The sequence below is a fragment of the Aethalodelphis obliquidens genome, unplaced genomic scaffold (assembly GCF_003676395.1).
Source record: "Aethalodelphis obliquidens isolate GAN/ISIS:26980383/991018 unplaced genomic scaffold, ASM367639v1 scaffold26, whole genome shotgun sequence".
In the NCBI taxonomy this organism is placed as follows: domain Eukaryota; kingdom Metazoa; phylum Chordata; class Mammalia; order Artiodactyla; family Delphinidae; genus Aethalodelphis; species Aethalodelphis obliquidens.
The window spans coordinates 10,186,512-10,208,002 of NW_020837970.1; the positions used below are offsets into that span (position 1 = coordinate 10,186,512).

Genomic DNA, 21,491 nt, shown 5'->3' on the forward strand with positions numbered 1-21,491 from the left:
ACGTAAGTGTTAAGTGTTATTAAGGAGGCGTGTGCACTGGGGGTCTAGGTGTGGCGAGAGCTCTCATGGGGACGGGGACTAGGAAGGCTTCTCTGAGGAGGTGACACTTGATCTAAGGGGAGGCAGAGAAGGAAAAGTGTGTGGGGGGGAGAAAGATGAAGAAATATCAAGAGACGAGGCAAAGGAAAAAAGGAAAAGAGGAAGGACTCGATGCGATCGGCGCTCCGGCCATCGGGCCTCGACTGCTAGGGCCTGAAGGCGGTCACCGCCCCCTCCCCTCCCCTCCCCTCCCCTCCCCTCCTCGCGCCTCTGCCGCCCGCCAGGCCTGCGCGAGCTCTGAAGCTGCAGGCTCGCCAGAGACGCCATGTACCGGCTCCTGTCAGCCGTGACAAACCGGGCCGTGACCCACGGGAGCTGCGCCTGGGGCTGCGGGCGGCGTGCAGCTCACCAGCGCGCCGGGCTGCCGCCGCTCGGCCCTGGCTGGGTCGGAGGCCTCGGGCTGGGTCTCGGGCTGGCGCTTGGGGTGAAGCTGGCCGGCGGGCTGAGGGGTGCGTCCCCCACGCCGCCCACCGCGGCCCCAGACCCTGAGACGCCGCCTCAGGCCGAGCCGCTGCCGCTGCAGGAGCAGCCCCTCGCCCAGTGGTCTCCGCAGACCCCGACGCCGCCGCACTCCAGGCGCTTTGCCAGAGCCATCGACCGCAGCCGCGACCTCCTGCACAGAATCAAGGTGCGGCGACGGGGGGCGTAGGCGGCCGGGAACCCGGCGCCCCACCCCCGGCGTCACTCCGGCGTGAGGCCGTTTGGTGGTCATCTCTCGGGGCGAGCGGACGCCACCCCGGGCGGCTGGATGCCCGCGGTTGGCTTCCCAGAAAGACTTCCCGTGTCCCGACCTCCCGGCCACGGTCAGATGCTCTCGGGGGGTTGCCCAAGTCGGGGCGGAGGTCACGGCCCGCCTCGGGGACCGCCCTTTCCCCTTACTGCTCCCAGCGGGCACTCCCCTCACGGTTAACTCCCGGCCGGCCGAGCCGAGGTGGGCGGGGCCCCGAACCGAGGTGGGCGGGGGCCCGAACCGAGGTGGGCGGGGCCCGGGCCGAGGGAAGCCCCACCAGAGGAAGGCGCTGGCGGACGTGCGAGGGATTTCGGCCTGCTTTGAACCGTTCTCTCCCCTTGGCTCTTAGGATGAGGTGGGCGCACCGGGCATTGTGGTTGGAGTCTCTGTAGATGGAAAAGAAGTCTGGTCAGAAGGTTTGATTTATTGGCTTGTTTTGTGCCAGTCGGTGAATGAAATCTTGATGTGTTACTGTTTGGCGTGAATCCCATGAAGTGCTGTTCAGTTTTCATAAAACTATACATACTGTAGAGAAAACTAACAAACTAAAGAATTGGACTTTATATAAACAGCAGGGTTTAAAGTGTGACTCTGATGAGTAAACTGAAGTCTTAAAGATGGTTTGTTGTATTGTTCTCAAAGTGGTGTATAGAACGGTCTGTTAACTGCACATTTGTAGATAACCCTTATGACTAGATAAAACGTCAGAATTTAATGTTTTTCTTTTTTAGTTCAGTCAACAATTTACTGAGTCCCCCATTCTGTAAAATGCACTGTACTAAGAACAAGGGATATACATGACTCCTTGTCCTTAATGAGCTTACAATCTACTTTATTAGTTTTTTTTTTTTTTTTTTTTACTATGCAGAGGTGTCAGCTTTTTTTTCAAACAAAAAGCAAGCAGCTTTGGAAGAGAGACTTCTAAGCATTTTATCATACTTTTATCAAAGCATTTTATAATTTGATTTATTTTTTCATTGCACACAAATTGGTCCAACTCATCACAGCAGGTTTTTAGGAACTCAATTTTTAGGAAATGTTGTTTCAGACATCGTTTAGAGGAAGTAGTACCTTTTAGAAGTTGATAGGAGCGGTAAGGTTTTGAATTTAAAGAGAAATGATTCTTCCTTCAAGTTTAAGTGTACCCCGATCAACATTTATGACGGATATTGTAATCCAGAATTATATAAAAGTCAGCTCTATAGGTGAGGGCTTTGTTTTTATGCAGATATTTTCAGCATAATTTACATTTACAGGTGAAAATAATTATTGTATGCCTTTTCGTTCTTTTCAGATCTCAGTTCTTTGTATGTCTCAGATTTCCACATCTTTATCCTGTAGAAGATGAAACCAAACTTAAAATATTTTCTAGAAAGAGCTTTAAATTAGTGGTACACTGTTTTTCTTCTGACTTGCAGCTGAATTAAATTAATGATTAACTAGATTGGGTTTGCAGGGCATCTTTTCACATTTGTTTTTATTGGTTATTTTAAGGAATTCAGTAGAAAGTCACTCAAAAATCAAGAATAAATGTAATCTGAAGAACAATGATATTTTCTTTAAAGAATGTAGAGTAACTTATTTAAAATATGGAATAACCAAATTGTTTAGATAAGCTAAGAAACATTAGTAACTGAATCAGAAAATTACTGTTGTGTACCGTGTACAATTTCAGTTTAGCTATAAGGATAAATTGTTAGGCTTACTGTTGTCAGTATTGCTAAGACTTATCCCTTATATGTTGAGTTTTAATTAACTTATACAAGTGGAATATCTTTTCCTTTAGATAAACACATAGAATGTTTTAAGGTAGTATTATTACAGTTTTTGAAGACTCCTTTGACCATGAAGCCTATTAATAGTGACTTTTTGCTTTTTTTCCCAAAGGTTTAGGTTATGCTGATGTTGAGAACCGTGTACCATGCAAGCCAGAGACAGTTATGAGAATTGCTAGTATCAGCAAAAGCCTCACCATGGTTGCTATTGCCAAATTGTGGGAAGCAGGGAAACTGGATCTTGATATTCCAGTACAACATTATGTTCCTGAATTCCCAGAAAAAGAATATGAAGGTGAAAAGGTAATAAATCTCACAGTTCATTTTTCTACTGTCATTTAAGTGGTTTAAAAGCTTTCATAGGATTCTTTGGTTTGTTTTTAATGTTAATGGATTAAAGTTTTGTTTTATCCAGATAATAACCGGGTGGGTATTTTTCTGAAATTTGAGGCTAAAGGTGTGTACATGACACATTATTCTAGTAGCAGTTTAAAATGGAAAATATTGCTGAAACATTATTCCAGGGCTACTAACTTTTTATTATGCAGTTTAATATTGTAGTTGAATTTTCATGTTTTTACAATTAGGTTTCTGTCACAACAAGATTATTGATTTCCCACTTAAGTGGAATTCGTCATTATGAAAAGGACATGAAAAAGGTGAAAGAAGAGAAAGCTTATAAAGCCTTGAAGATGATGAAAGGGACGATGGAATCTGACCAAGAAAAAGAGTTAAAAGTAAAAGGAGGCAAAAGTAATGAAAAGAATGACTTTGCTAAAGCTAAGATAGAGCAAGATAATGAAGCCAAAGGCCGAAATTCAAAACCTTGCAAGAAAAAGAATGATTTTGAACAAGGCGAATTATATTTGAAAGAAAAATTTGAAAATTCAATTGAATCCCTAAGATTATTTAAAAATGACCCTTTGTTCTTTAAACCTGGTGAGTGTTAATTTCTTCTTTTTACAAAGTCATCATTACTGAAGTATTAATTTTCAGAAAATGCAAAATGATACCATCCTGAGTGCATTCAGTGTGGTTGATGATTATGGCATGGGTTTTGTTGTCAGATGTTTGCTTTTTTGCCTGTAGTTCTTAACAGAGCCTAGCATCCAGGCAGCTAGTTGTTTGATTTAGCTTCATCGAGGCTACCTAGACATTTAGAGGATTCTCAGTATCAAGATATTCATGGAAAAAATTAAATATTGGAAAAATTCTCCAAATAAAATCTAAACCGAAGTTGGCATGATAAAGTGTTGCTAATATTTTAGTATTTCATTAGTATTTAACTTAGTATTTAAATTGTTCAACTTCTTTTGTGCTTTCATTTCTTAAATTAACATGCATCAACTAAATTTTATTTCCCAAAAAGCTGATCTATAAAAATAACTTTTTCTGTATATTTTTTGATATGATGCCTACTGAAACCACTTTATCTTTAAATTTATTGCAGGCTTATGTACTTGTATTCCATTTTCATTTTAAAACTTGTTTGTGGGAATTCCCTGGTGGTCCAGTGGTTAGGGCTCCCGTGCTTCCATGGCAGGGGGCACGGGGTTCGTCCCTGGTTGGGGAACTAAGATCCCACAGGCCACTCGGCGCAGCCAAAAAAGACAAAAAAACAAACAAAAAAACTGATAAGTATATGGATCATCATTTTATTCTTGTGTTAGAGACATGGAATAAGCAGGGCCATTGCGAAGTTGACTAAATTTGTTAATTTATCATCCATGATCTTTACCTAAATGCTAAAGTAAAATATTCCAGTTTTAAAGATATGCCAATTTTCAGTGGGAAAATATTTTACATGTTTTTAAATAATAATGAAGCATTTTCTTTTTTTTCCCCCTTAAAATGATGTCTCAAGGTAGTCAGTTTTTGTATTCAACTTTTGGCTATACCCTATTGGCAGCCATAGTAGAAAGAGCTTCAGGATATAAATATTTGGACTATATGCAGAAAATATTCCATGACTTGGATATGCTGACAACTGTGCAGGAAGAAAATGAGCCAGTGATTTACAATAGAGCAAGGTAAATGAATACCTTCTGGTGTGTCTGGTGTTCATCTTTACACTGTTATCAATTTAAAGTCACATTTTGCTTGTCTCCATTCCAGAATCAACTTGCCACATTTTGGGAGCTTTCTACATGTCTGTTTTTCCACCTATAATGTAAGGAAAATAAAATATATTTTATTTTTCAAATACACATATATTTGAAGTACCCCAAGATCCTTAGGTGAAAGATAGCAATAATAATTTAAGCACATGAATAATTAAACTAAAATTGCACCCATCACGGGCATCTATAATTTGCTCTTCCATCATCCCTTTTTTTATGTTTTTGTTCATGCTTTATTTACCTTTTTTTAATTTTTTTTTTAAATTTTGAAATTGTCTCATACTTGTAGAAAAGTTACACAAAGTAGTACAAAGAATTTTCATATACGCTTCAACCAGATTCCCCACATGTTAATCATTTTACCACATTGCTTTATCTGTCAGTCTCTATGTTATTTTTTTCTCAGCCGTTTGGAAATCAGTTGCAGACATGGTGCCCCGTATACTTAAATGGTAACCATAAATACTTGAGTGTGTATTTTCTAAAGATAAGAACATCCAGGAAATTAATATCAACACAAGGTTCATATCAAGTCTACAGACATTATTCAAATTTTGCCAGTTGTCCCAATAATGTCCTTTATAACAAAAGGAAAAAAAACTTGTTTTTCTGGTGCAGAGTCTAATATAAGCACACACATTGCATTTAGTCGTCAAGTCTCTCAGAAGTCACATGAGTTCAATTTGTTCCATTACTGGTGATGGTAATTTTAATCACTTTGTTGAGGTGGTATATACCAGGTTTCTCCACTGTAAAAGTTTGAAAATCATTTTATTGAAATATATCAAACTAAAATTTTATCATAATTTTTACAAGTAATTTGTAAAAGAGGCATTGGAAGAGAATTTGGGGACTAAAGACTAACATGAGTTTTACTGTTATGGTGTTTTCTTTTTCATTTTACTCATTATTATTTGGTTTGTTAGAAAGGTAACAGCACATTTAAGTAACTGTGTTTAAATCAGCTGTTACTTTTACTTTTTACGGTTCCATTAGGGAACATGCTTTACAAATGGCTAAATGGTACTTGACTAGATGAAATGGTAGATTTTGTAGCTTCATCCTCCTATCCCCATACTAGTTTTGTTCAATTTTCTGTTGTATTTCGTTAAGTTACCATTTTTAAATTACCAGCTTATTCAAAAGGATCAAATATGCATTGCAAATCAGCCTGAAAGAAGTTTTTTTGAACCTAAAAGAAATTAGGTTAGCAGCAAGCAATGAATTTTAATTTTTAAATGGCCTGTAGTTTTTTTTATTTTGGGTGGTTTTTTAAAAATATTTATTTATTTGGTTGAGCTGGGTCTTAGTTGTGGCAGGCAGGCTCCTTAGTTGCAGCTTACGGGCTCCTTACTTGTGGCTCACAGGCTCCTTAGTGTGGAATGCGAACTCTTAGTTGCATCGTGCATGTGGGATCTAGTTCCCTGACCAGGGATCGAACCCAAGCCCCCTGCATTGGCAGCATTGGAGTCTTAACCACTGCTCCACCAGGGAAGTCCCTGTAGTTTTTTTCTTTTTTATTCTCTATTTTTTTTTTAATTGAAGTGTAGTTGATTTACAGTGTTGTGCTAATTTCTGCTGTATAGCAAAGAGACTCAGTTATACACATATATACATTCCTTTTTTATATTCTTTTCCATTATGTTTTATCCCAGGAGATTATGGATACAGTCCCCTGTGCTATACAGTAGGACCTTGTTGTTTATCCATTCTAAATGTAATAGTTTGCATTGACTAACCCCAAACTCCCAGTCCATCCTTCTCCCTTCCTCACCACCCTTGGCAACCACAAGTCTGTTCTCTATGTCTGTGAGTCTGTTTCTGTTTTGTAGATAGGTTCATTTGTGCCATATTTTAGATTCCACATATAAGTGATATCATATGGTATTTTTCTCTTTCTGACTTAACTTAGTATGATAATCTCTAGTTGCATCCATGTTGCTGCAAATGGCATTATTTCATTCTTTTTTTATGGCTGAGTAGTATTTCATTGTATATATGTACCACATCTTCTTTATTCATCTGTTGATGGACATTTAGATTGTTTCCGTATCTTGGCTATTGTGAATAGTGCTGCTATGAACATAGGGGTGCTTGTATCTTTTTGAATTACAGTTTTATCCAGGTATATGCCCAGGAGTGGGATTGCTGGGTCATATGCTAACTCTTATTTTTAGTTTTTTGAGGAATCTCCATACTGTTTTCCATAGTCGCTGCACCAACTTACATTCCCAAGCAACAGTGTAGGAGGGTTCCCTATTCTCCACACCCTCTCCAGCATTTGTTATTTGTAGACTTTGTAATGATGGAAATGGCCTGTAGTTTTCAACCACTTCAGACAGTGTTTATTATTTTTAGGTCCAACATTATATTCTACTGGAAAGCATAAGAAAAAATGACAAATACCTGAAGTTGTCAGTTGAATCTAGAAAAGATTCTCTAATAAAGATGGCATAGACGCATGACCTTATTTTGATTCAAATCTAGGCATTTGATAACAGATGCCTACACTTACATATAAGGGAGAATCATTGAGCCTCTTTTCTCAGCTGAAAATTAAGGCTCCATGAATGTGCAGACTGCAAGGCAGCCATCATTTACTGTTTTCTTAATGAGTGATTAATTTATGATGCACAGAAATCAAAATATGGCATATGATTGAGTTAATTTCATTTTATCTCCCATTCTTTGAAAAAGGCAGTGGGTTTCTGTTTCTATTGTTAAAGGTTGCTGTCAACTCTGGGTTTTTTCTTTAGGTTTTAGTTGTGCCCAGTGGTGCTAAAGGGGTAAGTGATTCATTTCAGGTAGATTAAATAGGCTGCAGAAATAAAATAGGACACTAAAAGAAGAAGGAAATATGTTAGCAAGGAAAATGTTCTGTCCATTTGCTTTGTTTTTATTTTACTTGATACAGTATCTGTTTGGGCCTCTAAAGTTCAACTCTGATTCTTTTTTTATTTTTGTAGTAATTATTTCAAAAGAGCTTATTAATTATTTCACCAGCTTTGGGGAGAAGTTCAGGGAGTAAAAGAAATCTTCTCAAAGATGTGTGTTTAAAAAAAAAAAACCTTAAAGTAAAATTTAGTAAATGCATATGTTTCCGTTCATTTGTTTTATGGTACCATTGTACAAGAAATAAAATTTCCAGCAAAAGTTTGCAGCTTTGTTATCTAGTCTACTGACCCCTTGGTATAATCATAAATTAAATATGTTTACATTATCTTGACCTAGACTTCTTAGAGTTACTATATCCCAAGAGTAAATATTTATCATCTTTATCATTTCTCTGTATGTATGTGTGTGTGTTTAAAATAGTGCCTCCCAGTGCCTGTCACCTGTTTAAGGTATTCCCCCAGAATCCCACTCCAAAATACTACTTACATTTCTTCGGCCAGAATTTTAGCAACAGGGCACATTCAGCTGTAAGGAATGCAGAGAAATTAGTTTTTAGCTGGGTGCACTGTTGTCCTGAATAAAACTGGGGTTTCTTAAATGGAAGACTGGGAACATTGATTCTGTATATGTAAATAGATATTGATTCTGTATTTCAAGTATAGTCTGTATAGGCAAGTAAACTAAATAACTCTTTAAGCAAACACCATAGGGGAATGGAGTGAATGTTCTTGCCACTGAAAGACACTCAGTTTGTTGATGGGGGAATCCTTAGTCAATGCATTAGCTTATTATTAGACTCTTCATATTTTCTCTGTGTCTGGCACAATACTTGCAACAAAAATCTCTTTCATAGTTGGATAGGACCAAAATCAAATAAAATGAATGTTTTCTGAAGGGTTTGCTGTATTTTGACAGTATAGATATGGTCTTACCTTTTCTTATTATCTTAATTATTATTTATTATCTTTATTTTCTAGAGTATCTTCTAAAGTTAAGCATTGTTCCTTATGAAGCTGTTTTCTATGCTTTAGCTGATGGACTCTAGTAGTAGGTTCAGTCCATGTTAATGCTAAATGTTAGAGTGGGATTGGGTGTTTATAATATGTATTTTAAATTCTGTGGTTCTTTAAACTTCTCATAGCAATAAAATACAAAGTGATGCATAATTGTTTGTAAAGGCATTTAAGAAGCTTTTAAAAATTTATTTTGAATTTATGAGTTTGTAGATGTATATTTCTGTGATAATATAATCTTGTGTAGAAACTAGGGATTCTTAAATAAGTGGGGAGAGGCTGTTTGTCATCTGGCATCATTCTATCAATTATTCAGTTACAAAGATGTCCCAGTAACTTAAGAACTTGTGTCTATAATTCCATTCTTTTTAGTGCAGAAATTCCTTAAGAATTTGAAATAATAAAGTTATCATTCAGCTGAACAGATTTATTTTCATGAAAAGTCATTAATTTGTCCTCTGTGAAGAGGAATCAAAAGATTAAAGGCTGAATTTACCTTTTTAAAGTTTAGAATTCTAGATTAAAGTCTAAAATTCTCCATAAATTTATATTTTAAAAGAGGAGTGACTGAGTCATCCTGATTTCCAACCTTGATGTAGGTGCTTTGAAATGCTTTATTAAAAGTTGCACAAAGCTGATTATTAACCAAAATAGATTGGTAGTTCTCTCCTACTTTAAAAACTTGGAGTTCACTTTAATAAATATATTTCTCAGTGAGAAAACATTTTTGTTATTCTGTTATGTGACTTCTTTGAGATTTGATTGGCGGGAAATAAAAGTGTAATCAGAGTTGGGGCAGAAAGTAATGGGAACCTAAAATACAGGAGTGGCCATAGGAATGGAAGGAGGGAGAATGGTCAGACAGAAAGCTGAGGTTGAATGAGGATTTATCATTATTGGTTATGAGAGATTTGAGGGCAAGAGAGGCAAGAAAGATTTTAATGGAGAGGAGAAATATACGAAGGTTCAGAAGAGAGTAGTTTTGGACATGTTCATTTTGAGAACTGAGGAGACCACGTATCAAATCATTGGTTCTCAGGAGAGCATATTAAGATCCTCTGTAGACTTTTTTCTCTTTTAACCTTCAGAGCACATACCTGTGGTCACTCCTGCTTCACCCAATATTATGACTTGGACTTTTGGGGGACATATAAGAATCTTGACAGAAGAAAGAGAAGTCCTTTTTCAAATTATATATGCCCACTGTCCCTTCAAAGTTACGAATTTTGAAGGGAGGGATGAGGCCCAATGCTGATCTGATAAACAACATTGAGAAAAAAAGAAATCTGAGAATTATTAATGCTAGTAGAAAATCCAATGGTAAATTTGGAACAGAGTTTGTGGTACAGCTGCAGTTTTGTAGTTATCTCTGTAGAAGAGAGGACCTCGGACACTGGAACCACTGGTGATTGGAGGGATACGGGGAATCATAGGATTGAGAGTGAGAAGAGAAAACACAGAGCAAAGTGGCCTGCGGGGAGTGTCAGCGAAGTGCTGGGTCACAGTGCTACAGGGGGAGTTAGGATGAGGACCATAAAAAGGGAATTAGAAGATCTTGATACCCCGCAAGAGAGCTGATTAGTAGAGATGGGGGAACAGAAGCCAGATTTTACGGAATTGAATGAATGGAGAGGGTGAGTGCATGGAAACGGCAGGTGCGGACTGTCTCATGTAGTTTGGCAATAAATGAGAGTGAAAGGACTGGTAGCTGGAAGCTGTAACGGGTAAAACAAAAAAGAAAAGGTTTTTTTTTTCCCTTAGGATATAGAAAACTAGAGCATTTTGTGAACTAAGGTGAAGGAGTCAAAATTCCTAGCATGGCGCAGAAAGTCCTTTGTGAGCTGTGCCCTGTCCCATATCTACTCCTCCGGCATCACCTTTTAAAGCTCTCTGCTTCAGTCAAACTGAACTATTTTGCTCCCCAGCAAAGTGAGGAACCATTTCAACAAGGCTAGCTCTCACTAGTGCTCAGGATTCCTCACATCCATCTTGCTAGTCATCCCACAACCTGTTACTCAAAGTGATATTGGAATCACGTGGGAGCTTGTTAGAACTGCAGAATTTGGGGCCCTCCCCAGATGTACTGAAGCAGAATCTGCATTGTAACAAAATCTCCAGGTGATTCATACAGTGCTCTGAAATTTAAGAACTGTCCCACAAGATTATTGGACAGTTAGCCCTTTGAGAGCAGCCACGGGTGTATGGTTTTTCTTTTCTCTCCAGTTCCTTGCAAGGGGTCTCCATTAAATACTAGCCAACAAATGATGCTTTCATGTGTTCAACATATTTACCAAGTACTTAGTGGATGGCCAGTACTGTTCTAGGTAGGGGAAGCATCAATGAACCAGGTAGATAAGATTCCTGCCTTTATGAAACTTACATTCTATGGGAAGAGACAGACAAATATGTAAACTAAGAATCTCAGATATGAGAAGAAAATAGAACAGGGTGATGGGATATAGAGGGAGAGGGTGTTAGTGGGGAGATCTATTTAAAATATATTGGTTTTAGGCCATGTTTGTTGAGTTGAAACACGAATAATAAGGAAAGCTAGTGTGCCTTATTGCAAATACAGAAAGAAGTCTGTCATGAAAAAAGTAAGGCAAGATGTTGTACGTGATGAGGTCAAATAGGTAAGCAAGGGCTAGATTATACTGAACAATGAGTATCAGTGCCGTTAGAACCACTGCCCCTTAATTTAACAAATATGTAATAACACCTCCTTTAATATCTGAATTGAAAGAGATCATGTAACCTACACTCAATACTCTAAAATATAAAGAAGAAATAAAAGGAATATTTTTAATTTATAATAATATCTCAATATGATAATGTTTACTCACAACAACACGAGAAGACATAATAAAGTCAACTGCAACTTAATACATAAAATTACTTTAAATGTGACAACAAAATGCAGACCAATACAGGTTTATTGCATTGGTGCTTCAACTCATGTCCTTAGTGGCTAACTCTGGCTGAAGTTTTGAGCAAAATAGAGTGTGATCTTCAATTTTCATAGTGGTTACATTCAAGAAAAATACATTGTAGAGTACAAAGTACTTCGTATTTACATATAAAATGGAGAGGGTTCTAGGCTCAGCTAGTTATAAACAGATTCTGTACTTACATGGGTATCTCGTAGGATAGTTGATCTCACAGGATATAGGAGAATGCACCACTGTGTGGGACTTTCCCATACACCACAGGACATTAGGACCCTTGGGCCCCTATCCACTAAATGTCAGTAAGAGCCCTCTAATAATTGTGACAACTAAAAAAATGCCTCTTAAAAACAATAGGAAAATTTTTAAAGATTGGATGATGATGTAAATGCATTTTAAGATAAAGATGGGAGTTTCTAGCTCACTTTGGATGGCCTCAGTCTTCTCAGTAAAATGACTGGGCCTGAGAGGGTAGAGGACTGAGGGTGGAAGAGACTGGGAATACCTATTATGAAGAGTATACCAAGGAGTACCCAGGAAAAGAATAAAAGGATTTGAGAACAGCAGTGAAGACCCTTAGCAAGAGTATGAATTTATACCAGTCAGCTTTATTATATGAATTCCTGGAGCCTTTCTTGATAGATAAGGGGTACCTAGATTTATTTAGGATTGATGGATTGGTGTAGTGTTAGTTCAAAAGAGTGCTAATGAGACCACAGCTGATATAGTTCAGCCTAGAAGAGAAAATCAGGGGAAACCACTGGGAACTAAAACACCTGGGAAAATTGGGACGACCCAAGGGGGATGGATGAAGGTCCCATTGAGGGCAGAAAGCAGGTTCATTTGGAGAGTTGGAAGGGTTGGAAGTCATAGTCCTAGGAAGAAATGTCTGAGTTTGAGACCTTAGTGATAAAACAGTTTAAAGTGATGGTGAGATTCAGGTCTGACAGTGCTTTATGAATAACGAAGTTAGGATGAAGATGAAGGTCATTACGGGTGAGACTGTCAGCAAACTGAAAACCTAAGAACACCATTTTTTAAAAATAAATTTATTTATTTTATTATTTATTTTTGGTTGCATTGGGTCTTCATTGCTACACGCGGCTTTCTCTAGTTGTGGCGAGCAAGGGCTACTCGTCGTTGCGGTGCGTGGGCTTCTCATTGCAGTGTCTTCTCGTTGCAGAGCACGGGCTCTAGGCATGCAGACTTCAGTAGTTGTGGCACACAGGCTCAGTAGTTGTGGCTCACGGGCTCTAGAGCGCAGGCTCAGTAGTTGCGGCGCACGGGCTTAGTTGCCCCACGGCAGGTGGGATCTTCCCAGACCAGGGCTCGAACCCGTGTTCCCTGCATTGGCAGGTGGATTCTTAACCACTGTGCCACCAGGGAAGCCCTAAAACACCATTTTATTATGAAACTTGAAAGGAAGGAGGCTCGTGAGCCAGGTGTCCTTTTTTTGTTTATTTTGTGATTTCTTTTCATGTACCTAATGTTTATGGTACCGTCTCCTCATATTAGAATGGAAACCCCATGAGGTTATTCTCTTTTGTTTACACTTTATCCCAACATCCAAACAGTGCCTGGCACATAGTGTTCCATCAATAACTGTTGAATGATTGAATGAATAACAGCTACCATTTATTAAGTACCTATCAGAAATATGCAAAGTGCTTTATACATTTATTTCTAACTCTGCAAAGTAGATGTTTTTATCCCCATTTTACAAATTAGGATGGAAGCAGAGAGGTAACAGACTGCTTGGATTTTAATCCAACTCTGCCTCTTAAAAACTGTGGCTTTGGACAAGTTATTTATATTCTCTGTGCCTCAGTTTCCTCATTTGTAAAACAGGAATTATATTACCTACCTCCTAACATTGTTACAAGAATAAATTAGTTCATACTTATATAGTTCTTAGAACAATGGCTGGAACATAGTAAGAACTGTATAAGTCAGGGGTCCCCAACCCCAGGGCTACGGACCGTTACTGGTTTGTGGCCTATTAGAAACTGGGCCGCACAGCAGGAGGTGAGCGGCAGGCAAGCGAACGAAGCTTCATCTGTATTTACAGCCGCTCCGCATCGCTTGCATTACTGCCTGAGCTCCGCCTCCTGTCAGATCAGCAGCGGCATTAGATTCTCATAGGAGCGCGAACCCTACTGTGAACTACGTATGTGAGAGATCTAGGCTGCGCGCTCCTTATGAGAATCTAATGCCTGATGATCTGAGATGGAGCTGAGGCGGTGATGCTAGTGCTGGGGAGTGGCTGCAAATACAGATTATCATTAGCAGACAGGGTTGACTGCACAGAGACCATAATAAATCAAGTGCTTGTAGACTCATATCAAAACCCTATCAGTGGGCTTCCGTGGTGGCGCAGTGGTTGAGAGTCCGCCTGCCGATGCAGGGGACACAGGTTCGTGCCCCGGTCTGGGAAGATCCCACATGCCGCGGAGCGGCTGGGCTCGTGAGCCATGGCCTCTGAGCCTGCGCGTCCGGAGCCTGTGCTCCGCAGCCGGAGACGCCACAACAGTGAGAGGCCCGAGTACCGCAAAAAAAAAAAAAACAAAAAAACCTATCAGTGAGTGACAAGTGAAAACACGCTCAGGGCTCCCACTGATTCTGCATTATGGTGAGTCATATAATTATTATATATTACAATGTAATAATAATAGAAATAAATTGCACAATAAATGTAATGTGCTTAATTCATCCCAAAACCATCCCCCCTCCACCCCGGTCCGTGGAAAAATTGTCTTCCGTGAAACCAGTCCCTGGTGCCACAAAGGTTGGGGACCGCTGGTATAAGTGTTTGTTAATCAAATCAAATAAGCATAGCCAGTAAGGGTGAGAGTTGGAATTCAAACTGAGATTTGCTAACTCCTGCTTCTTCCACTACACCAAGAAAGTACCACATTACATCATTATACACAGTATCTCTATGTATTTTTAACCAGGAGAAATAGTCTCCTTACAAATATTAATCTTATTTCTGAACATCCCCATATATACATTTTCAGTTATAAAATTTACATGTGGCACATGATTCATTGAGCCCAGGGACTGAAAATGTCTACCAAACATTAGATGTTTCTGCATGTGCACGGGGAAAATAGCATGTGTAGTACTAATCAGTACATTTTTTACAGGTATTAGAAGTTTGATACACTTAGCATGGGCAAGCCTTGCCAATAGAAAAAACAACCCACTTTCTATACTTTAATTACTCACTTATCTCTGTTTCATTTTCATACTGAAAATTAGTGGTTAGTTTCTGAGAAAGTATGTTCACTACAGTGAAATACAATCTGTCTTATGTATACATTTTCCTATTCGTCTTCATGTATAAAGTCAATAATAGACTATCAAATTTTTAATGACTATTCTTATTTCATTTTAGATTTTATGTTTACAATAAAAAGAGACGTCTTGTCAACACACCTTACGTGGATAACTCCTATAAATGGGCTGGTGGTGGATTTCTGTCTACAGTAGGTGACCTTCTGAAATTTGGGAATGCAATGCTGTATGGTTACCAAGTCGGGCTGTTTAAGAACTCAAATGAAAATCTTTTACCTGGATATCTCAAACCAGAAACAATGCTTATGATTTGGACACCAGTGCCTAACACAGAGATGTCTTGGGATAAAGAGGGTAAATATGCAATGGCATGGGGTGTTGTGGAAAAGAAGCAAACATATGGTTCTTGTAGGAAGCAACGGCATTATGCCTCACACACTGGAGGTGCAGTGGGTGCCAGTAGTGTCCTACTGGTCCTTCCTGAAGAACTGGATGCAGAAGCTATAAATAACAAGTTTCCCCCAAGAGGAACAGTTGTTTCTATCATATGTAACATGCAATCTGTGGGCCTCAACAACACTGCTTTAAAGATTGCTCTGGAATTTGATAAAGACAGATCAGACATGCCTTAACATCACAGGTGCAAAACGAGCCGTTATGATTTTGTTTTTGTTTGTTTTTTTGAAACATTAAAGTCCCCAAATACATGAGATTTTAAAGAATAAATTTGTAATAGAGTATAATTGAATGCAGAGAATTATGTACCTCTAATTGCTTAATTTTGTAATTGTCTTTTATTGTAAGATGAATTCTTTATACTCAGGGAAGTAACTATATTTTTACTTTTTGAAAAAAGTGTTAATTCTTGAAATAAAACATTCTGATAAAAATGTACTTTTTAAATGTATAGTATAGAGAAAATCTCATTTGACAGGAACCTCATAATATTGTTCTTTTAATATGACAGCAGAAACAAGATTATGAGAAATGGTATATTAGTTATCTATTGCATCTTAAAAGAACACATATTTATTATCCCGTGGTTTCTGAGGCTCAGGAATTTAGGAGTAGATTGGTTGGGTGGGTCTGGCACCAGGGTCTGTAATGAGGTTTCAGATAAGATGTTGTAGTCTTCTAAAGACTTCTCTGGTCCTGGAGGAAATCCTTGCCAAATGGCTCATTCACTCACAGATCCTAAGACCTGTGAACTGAAGATGTTACTTGTTCCCCACATCCAACCAGACACAGGTTGGCAGCTGCTTGATTAGTACTCAAGGCTTGAGAATAATTCTTGGCTCCTGGCTGTGTTCTCAGAGCTCTTAGTTCTGCCCTCTGAGTTACTGTTTTTTTCATGAGAGGCAATATGTGTTTGCATCTGAGTGGCTTTCTCAGCCTGCTTTCTGCTTGTACAAGTTTGAGGGTCCAAAGGGCTCTTTTGTACTCTCCTTTCAGTCTAAGTTAACAGTCTTCCTGCTAATATAATTTTTAAAAACTTTGTGAGTCCCATTGAGGTTCTTGCTAATCTCATTGAGGTTCATGCTAATAAAAAGAAGCCATACCCCCAAATCTCTTCAAAATATACCCCTCTCTAACTTAGAATTCTGCTGAGACAATTGGAGAAAACACTGTTAAGCTTCTATTAAGGCCTATTGTTTAAATAGCTTTCGAGGCACCATCTTGGTTCTTTCCACAGTCATAAAGGGTTTTATAGTCATACCCTCAACTTTGTCTTTAGACTGTTTTTTTTCCTGGAAGTACTGTAAATTTTATCTTTGCTTTGAAATTGTTTCCTAATCTTAGCATCTTTTGCCATCTGGGGAGTCTGGGAACTTTCCAAACCATCAATTATTGATTCATTTTTGTTTAGTAGTCCTTCCTTTAGCTTCTCTCTCTCCTTCTTTTTAGCATAAGCAACAAGAAGAAGCCAAGAGTCAACACTGTGTCTGGAAATCTCAGCTAGATTCACCCAGTTCATTAGGCATATTTTCTACTTTCTGTGGTCTTGCAGGCAACAGTGTTGCTAAACGTTCTGCCACTGGAGAACAATATCCTCTTTCCTCCAATTTCCAGTAACATTTTTCCTTACTCTCCTTTAAGTCCATGCCTGCAGCCTCCTCAAAGGCCACCATACTTCTAAACAGTTTCTTCAGGGTTCCTCAGGCTTTCACTGACACTCTTTTCAAAGTCCTTTCAACTTCTGTTTACTGTCCTCTTCCAAATTCACCCCCACGTTTCAGGTGTTTGTTACAGCTGCACTCCACTTCCAGGTATCAAAGTCTGTAATGTAAAAAAATAGGTAATTTCACATAGAATTCACAATTCACATACCTTAAAATTCAACCTTTAAAGTGTACTGTACAATTTAGTGGTTTTAGTATAATCACAAGATTGTGTACCCATTCAATTCCAGAATATCTTCACCCAAAAAAGAAATCCTATACCCATTAATATTTGCTCTGCATTCCTGTCTACTCCCGGGCCCTGGCAACCACCAATCTACTCTCTTGTCTCTTTGGATTTGCCTCTTATGGATGTTTCATGTAAGTAGAATCATATAATATGTGGCCTTCTGTGTCTGGCTTCTTTTATTTAGTGTAATGAGTGTTAATTATCTATTGCTGCATAACAAACTACCCCATCTCACAAATTCTCTGTTTCATAAGTTCTGGGAGCAGTTTAGCTGAATAGTTCTAGCTCAGGGTCTCTCCTGTGGCTGCAGGCAAGATGTCAGCAGGAGTTTCAGTCACCTGAAGGCTTGACTGAGGCTAGAGGATCTCATTCCAAGATAGTTCACCCATGTGGCTATAGGCAAGAGGCTTCTGTTACTTGCTGGCTTTTGGGAACAGGTCTCAATGTCTCACTTCATGGACTTCTCCATAGGTCTGCTTGACTGTCCTATGGCTTCCCTCAGATTGAATGATTAAAGAGAGAAACAAGGCAAAAGCCACAATGTCTTTCATAATCTACCCTTGGAGGTCATACACTATCACCTATGCCAAATTCTACTGGTCACACAGACCCACCCTGATTCAATGTGGGAGAAGGCTACACAAAGGCTAAATACCAGAGGATAGGGTTCATTGGGAACTATCTTGGAGACTGGCTCCATGGATGGCTTATTGTAGTGTTGAGGTACTGGGAAATACTGTGTAACAGCCATAGATGACGAATATTGGAGACTGAATTCAGGAAAATTCAAAAAGAAATCAAAGTTTTTATACAGTCTAATAAAAGAGGGCTTTTCTATAGTTCTGAGCTCTCAGCCTGTTTCTTCCCTCCACTTTGATCTGTGAAGGTAAGTAGATGGATATTTCTGAGGGGTCAAAGTACAGCGAAAGCAGCTCCCTACAACAGATGCATTTCATCTCCTTATTTCTTTCTGGCTTCTCCTGACCTTTAGGTCTTCTATTCATATTTGTCAAATTTTTCAATCCATGCTGTCTTTGATAAATATAAAATGCCTTCCTTTAATGTTATTCTAAATTTTAAACATTAAATATTGTGACTAAAAGCAAATCAAATTAATGGCAATTAAAAAAATACTTCTGATATTGGCAGATACATGTTTTTAGTTTGATCATGTGATATCAATGTGAGCTTTGAACCTTAGCACAGACCACAGAGCGAACTGCTTGGAGCTGCCAAGGAGGTGACATTTACATTGGGAGAGGAGGGAAGAGCATTGTCTGGGTGTCCGGGAGAAGTGCAGCGTGACTGAACTGTCTGTGCGGGAAGAACCACGAAGTGTGAAGAGCCCTGTGAAGTTAGTGAATGTGCATTATGAGCAGGGTGCTTGCTTTAGACTGGTTTTTCACCTTTTAAATTCTTGTTGAAGCTCGGAGAAGAGCTGGCAATCTTCTCAGAAAATGAACCAATGTACAAACATCAGGGGTTCACAGACCTCAGATGGAATTCCTATTTGCTATGATAACTTATTTTCTTACTTAATATTGTTAGAAACAGCATTGATAAATTTCTACATCTTCCAAAGTGGTAATTCTGGTGTGGATCCTTAATATTAGGGAAAAGAACACAAGAGAACTTGACACAAATTTCTTGTTTTAGTTCTTTTTTTTTTTTTTTCTGAAATTTACAACTTGTCAAGGTGATTATTGACAACAAATGATTTGCTTTACCTTCCTATCACAGAATACAAAAGTTTAAAATTCTACCCCAGATTTGAAAGCTGAGATTATGGAAATATGCCTTTGTAATTTTTAATAGAAAAAACATAGATGGGTTAGAGTTCATTGTTGCATTTTATAAAGAAAAAAGATTACTTTTATAGAATAATAACCTCACCTTGTAACCTTTTAGGATTTTACAGTTACATTTTCATAACTATAGGCTTAAAGAATTATATTGTTATTTGCTATTGATTCAGGTTCAAATAGTCTGAGTTCTGTTTCTTAGAGGATACCAGAATAGCTAATTGATCTTTTATTTTGTGAAAAGAAAAAAAAATACTAGAAAGCACAAAAGGTTCACATGGCAAATACCCATATAATCCCAATACCCAGAATTTAAAATGTTAACATTTAGTCAAATTTTCTTCATTTAAAAAATACTAGGGACTTCCCTGGTGGTGCAGTGGTTAAGACTCCGTGTCCTGGTCCAGGAACTAGATCCCGCATGCATGCCACAACTAAGAGTTTGCATGCCACAGCTAAGGAGCCCACGTGCTGCGACTAAGACCCGGTGCAACCAAATAAATAAATATTTTAAAAAATACTAATAGATAAATCATAATAGATAAAGCTGAAGACCCCTAGAACCACCACCCAAAGTCCCACTCCTTTTGCCCTGCAGGAATCTGCTGTCAGGAGTTGGGGTATATCCTTCCAGTCCCTTATTTAATACTTTCACAGCCAAGTATATATATTCATATCTGATATAGTATTAAATTGTATTATTTACATTTACACAAATAGCACCATAGTATAGATGTTTTCTACACTCTCCTTTTAAATTTAACATTGTTTGGTGATCTGGTCAAGTTGGTAAATATAAATTCAGTTTAACTGCTATGAAATATTACACTGTATGACTATATCACATTATACTATCCATTTTCTTATTGATGGATTTTTTTTTACTATTATATGCAGTGCTATAAGGAACATCCTTTGACCGTATGAAATTGCAGTTTTTCTACCTCAAAAATGCATGAATATAAACAATTTTATATGGTTGAACCTAATTCTGTTGTTTATATGACAACACTGACTTTCAATTCTTGACTATGCAATGGATGGGAACTGGTATCTGGTTGTTTTTACTTGCATTTACCTATTGTTAGTGAAGTTAGACCTATTTTCATATGTTCATTGGCCATCTGGATTTCCTCTAATGTAAATTTCCCACTTATATTCTGTGCTCATCCAGAATAGGGAAATGAATACAGCATTTCTTTAAGAATTGATTGTGGACATGTTCATGGGTTAGAGAATGAATAACCTTGATAAATATTGGAGTTCTCCCAACATGTGGTAAAAATTTTAATAGCCACAAATTCCTCCCATTCCATTGTGCATGCTCCTTTGCAATGTGATTTTGCCTCTCTTCTCAACTAGAGGTGGTGTCTGTTTCTCCACTCCCTTGAACCAGAGGTGGCCTTGTGACTTGCTTTGACCCAGGGAAATGATGTTGCACAAGTTCCAGCACTTAGGCTTCAAGAGGCCATCAAACTTGCATCTTCACCCTCCAAGAACACTGCCCCCAAGACGGCCACGTAAGGAAACCAGACTACCTTACTGGATAACCCAACTGACGGCCAGTACCAGACATGTGACTGAAGCCATCTTGGACCTTCCAGTCCAGTTGAGCCTCCATGCATGAGTGAGCCCAGGTAAGACCAACCCACAGAATCATGAAAAAGAATGTCGTCATTATTTTAAGCCACTAAATTTTGGGGTGACTTCCTTTGCAGCAATAGTTAACACAACTATGCTCCAGTGTGGTAATGAAGTGGGTAAATAATTTGGAAGAAAAAAACAGAACTTGAAAGTGCTTGATTTTGAATACAAAGGATCCTTTTTTATTTAAAAGAATACTATTAACAGAGTACTTACTATGTGTCAGGCATTGTGCTAAGCACTTTATATATGTTATCTTCAAAACAACCTGATTAAATAGAAATTATTGTACTTATTTTGCCCAAAGTCACACAAGCGTTAACCATTAGAACTCATTTCAAATCCAGGCATATCTGACTCAAAAGCCTGTTCTAAAATTATCTTGTCTTCCCATAAAAAAAGCATCTCTAAAAATTTACAGACCCAATAAAAGGACAGTTAGTGGCATGCAATTTTATAGATGGAGCGCTTAGCAAAAATAAAAAAGTTAAGTCACATAAACTGAATAAACATGTAATTGGGATTTTAATTAGTAAATCTGGCTGCAAATAAAAAATACACAAGTTTTGTTATTAATATGCAAATTAAAGACAAAGATGGCACAGTAGAGTCATGCTTTTACACACCCCCTCTCTTATATACATAGCATGATATATAAAATGTGAAATGAAAAAATGAAAAAGACACTCATGGACTTCAGAATACAAACACAAAATATCGACCAGGGCTGAAGCTGGCGTCTCCTGAGCTCTGGGTCCAGAA

General features: G+C 38.4%; 1 protein-coding gene across 10 annotated transcripts in view; it reads left to right on the forward strand.

Moving 5' to 3' along the window:
• Positions 1-292: 292 nt before the first annotated feature.
• LACTB (lactamase beta) overlaps positions 293-21,491 on the forward strand; it is a 33,806-nt gene continuing 12,607 nt past the window's right edge. For 4 of the 10 annotated variants that reach the window (XR_003436386.1, XR_003436387.1, XR_003436388.1 and 1 more), the window contains exons 1-6: positions 297-727; positions 1,179-1,245; positions 2,717-2,907; positions 3,192-3,543; positions 4,469-4,634; positions 20,511-20,722. Coding sequence is in view for 6 of the 10 variants with exons in the window: in XM_027123233.1 (XP_026979034.1) it covers positions 365-727; positions 1,179-1,245; positions 2,717-2,907; positions 3,192-3,543; positions 4,469-4,634; positions 20,511-20,712 (1,341 nt within the window). In the remaining 4 variants the exon portion in view is untranslated. Of the gene's footprint in view, positions 728-1,178; positions 1,246-2,716; positions 2,908-3,191; positions 3,544-4,468; positions 4,797-14,974; positions 17,168-17,284; positions 17,415-18,484; positions 19,414-20,510; positions 20,723-21,491 lie in introns of those variants that run through there. The other 6 variants (XR_003436385.1, XM_027123231.1, XM_027123230.1 and 3 more) reach the window with 6 other exon arrangements.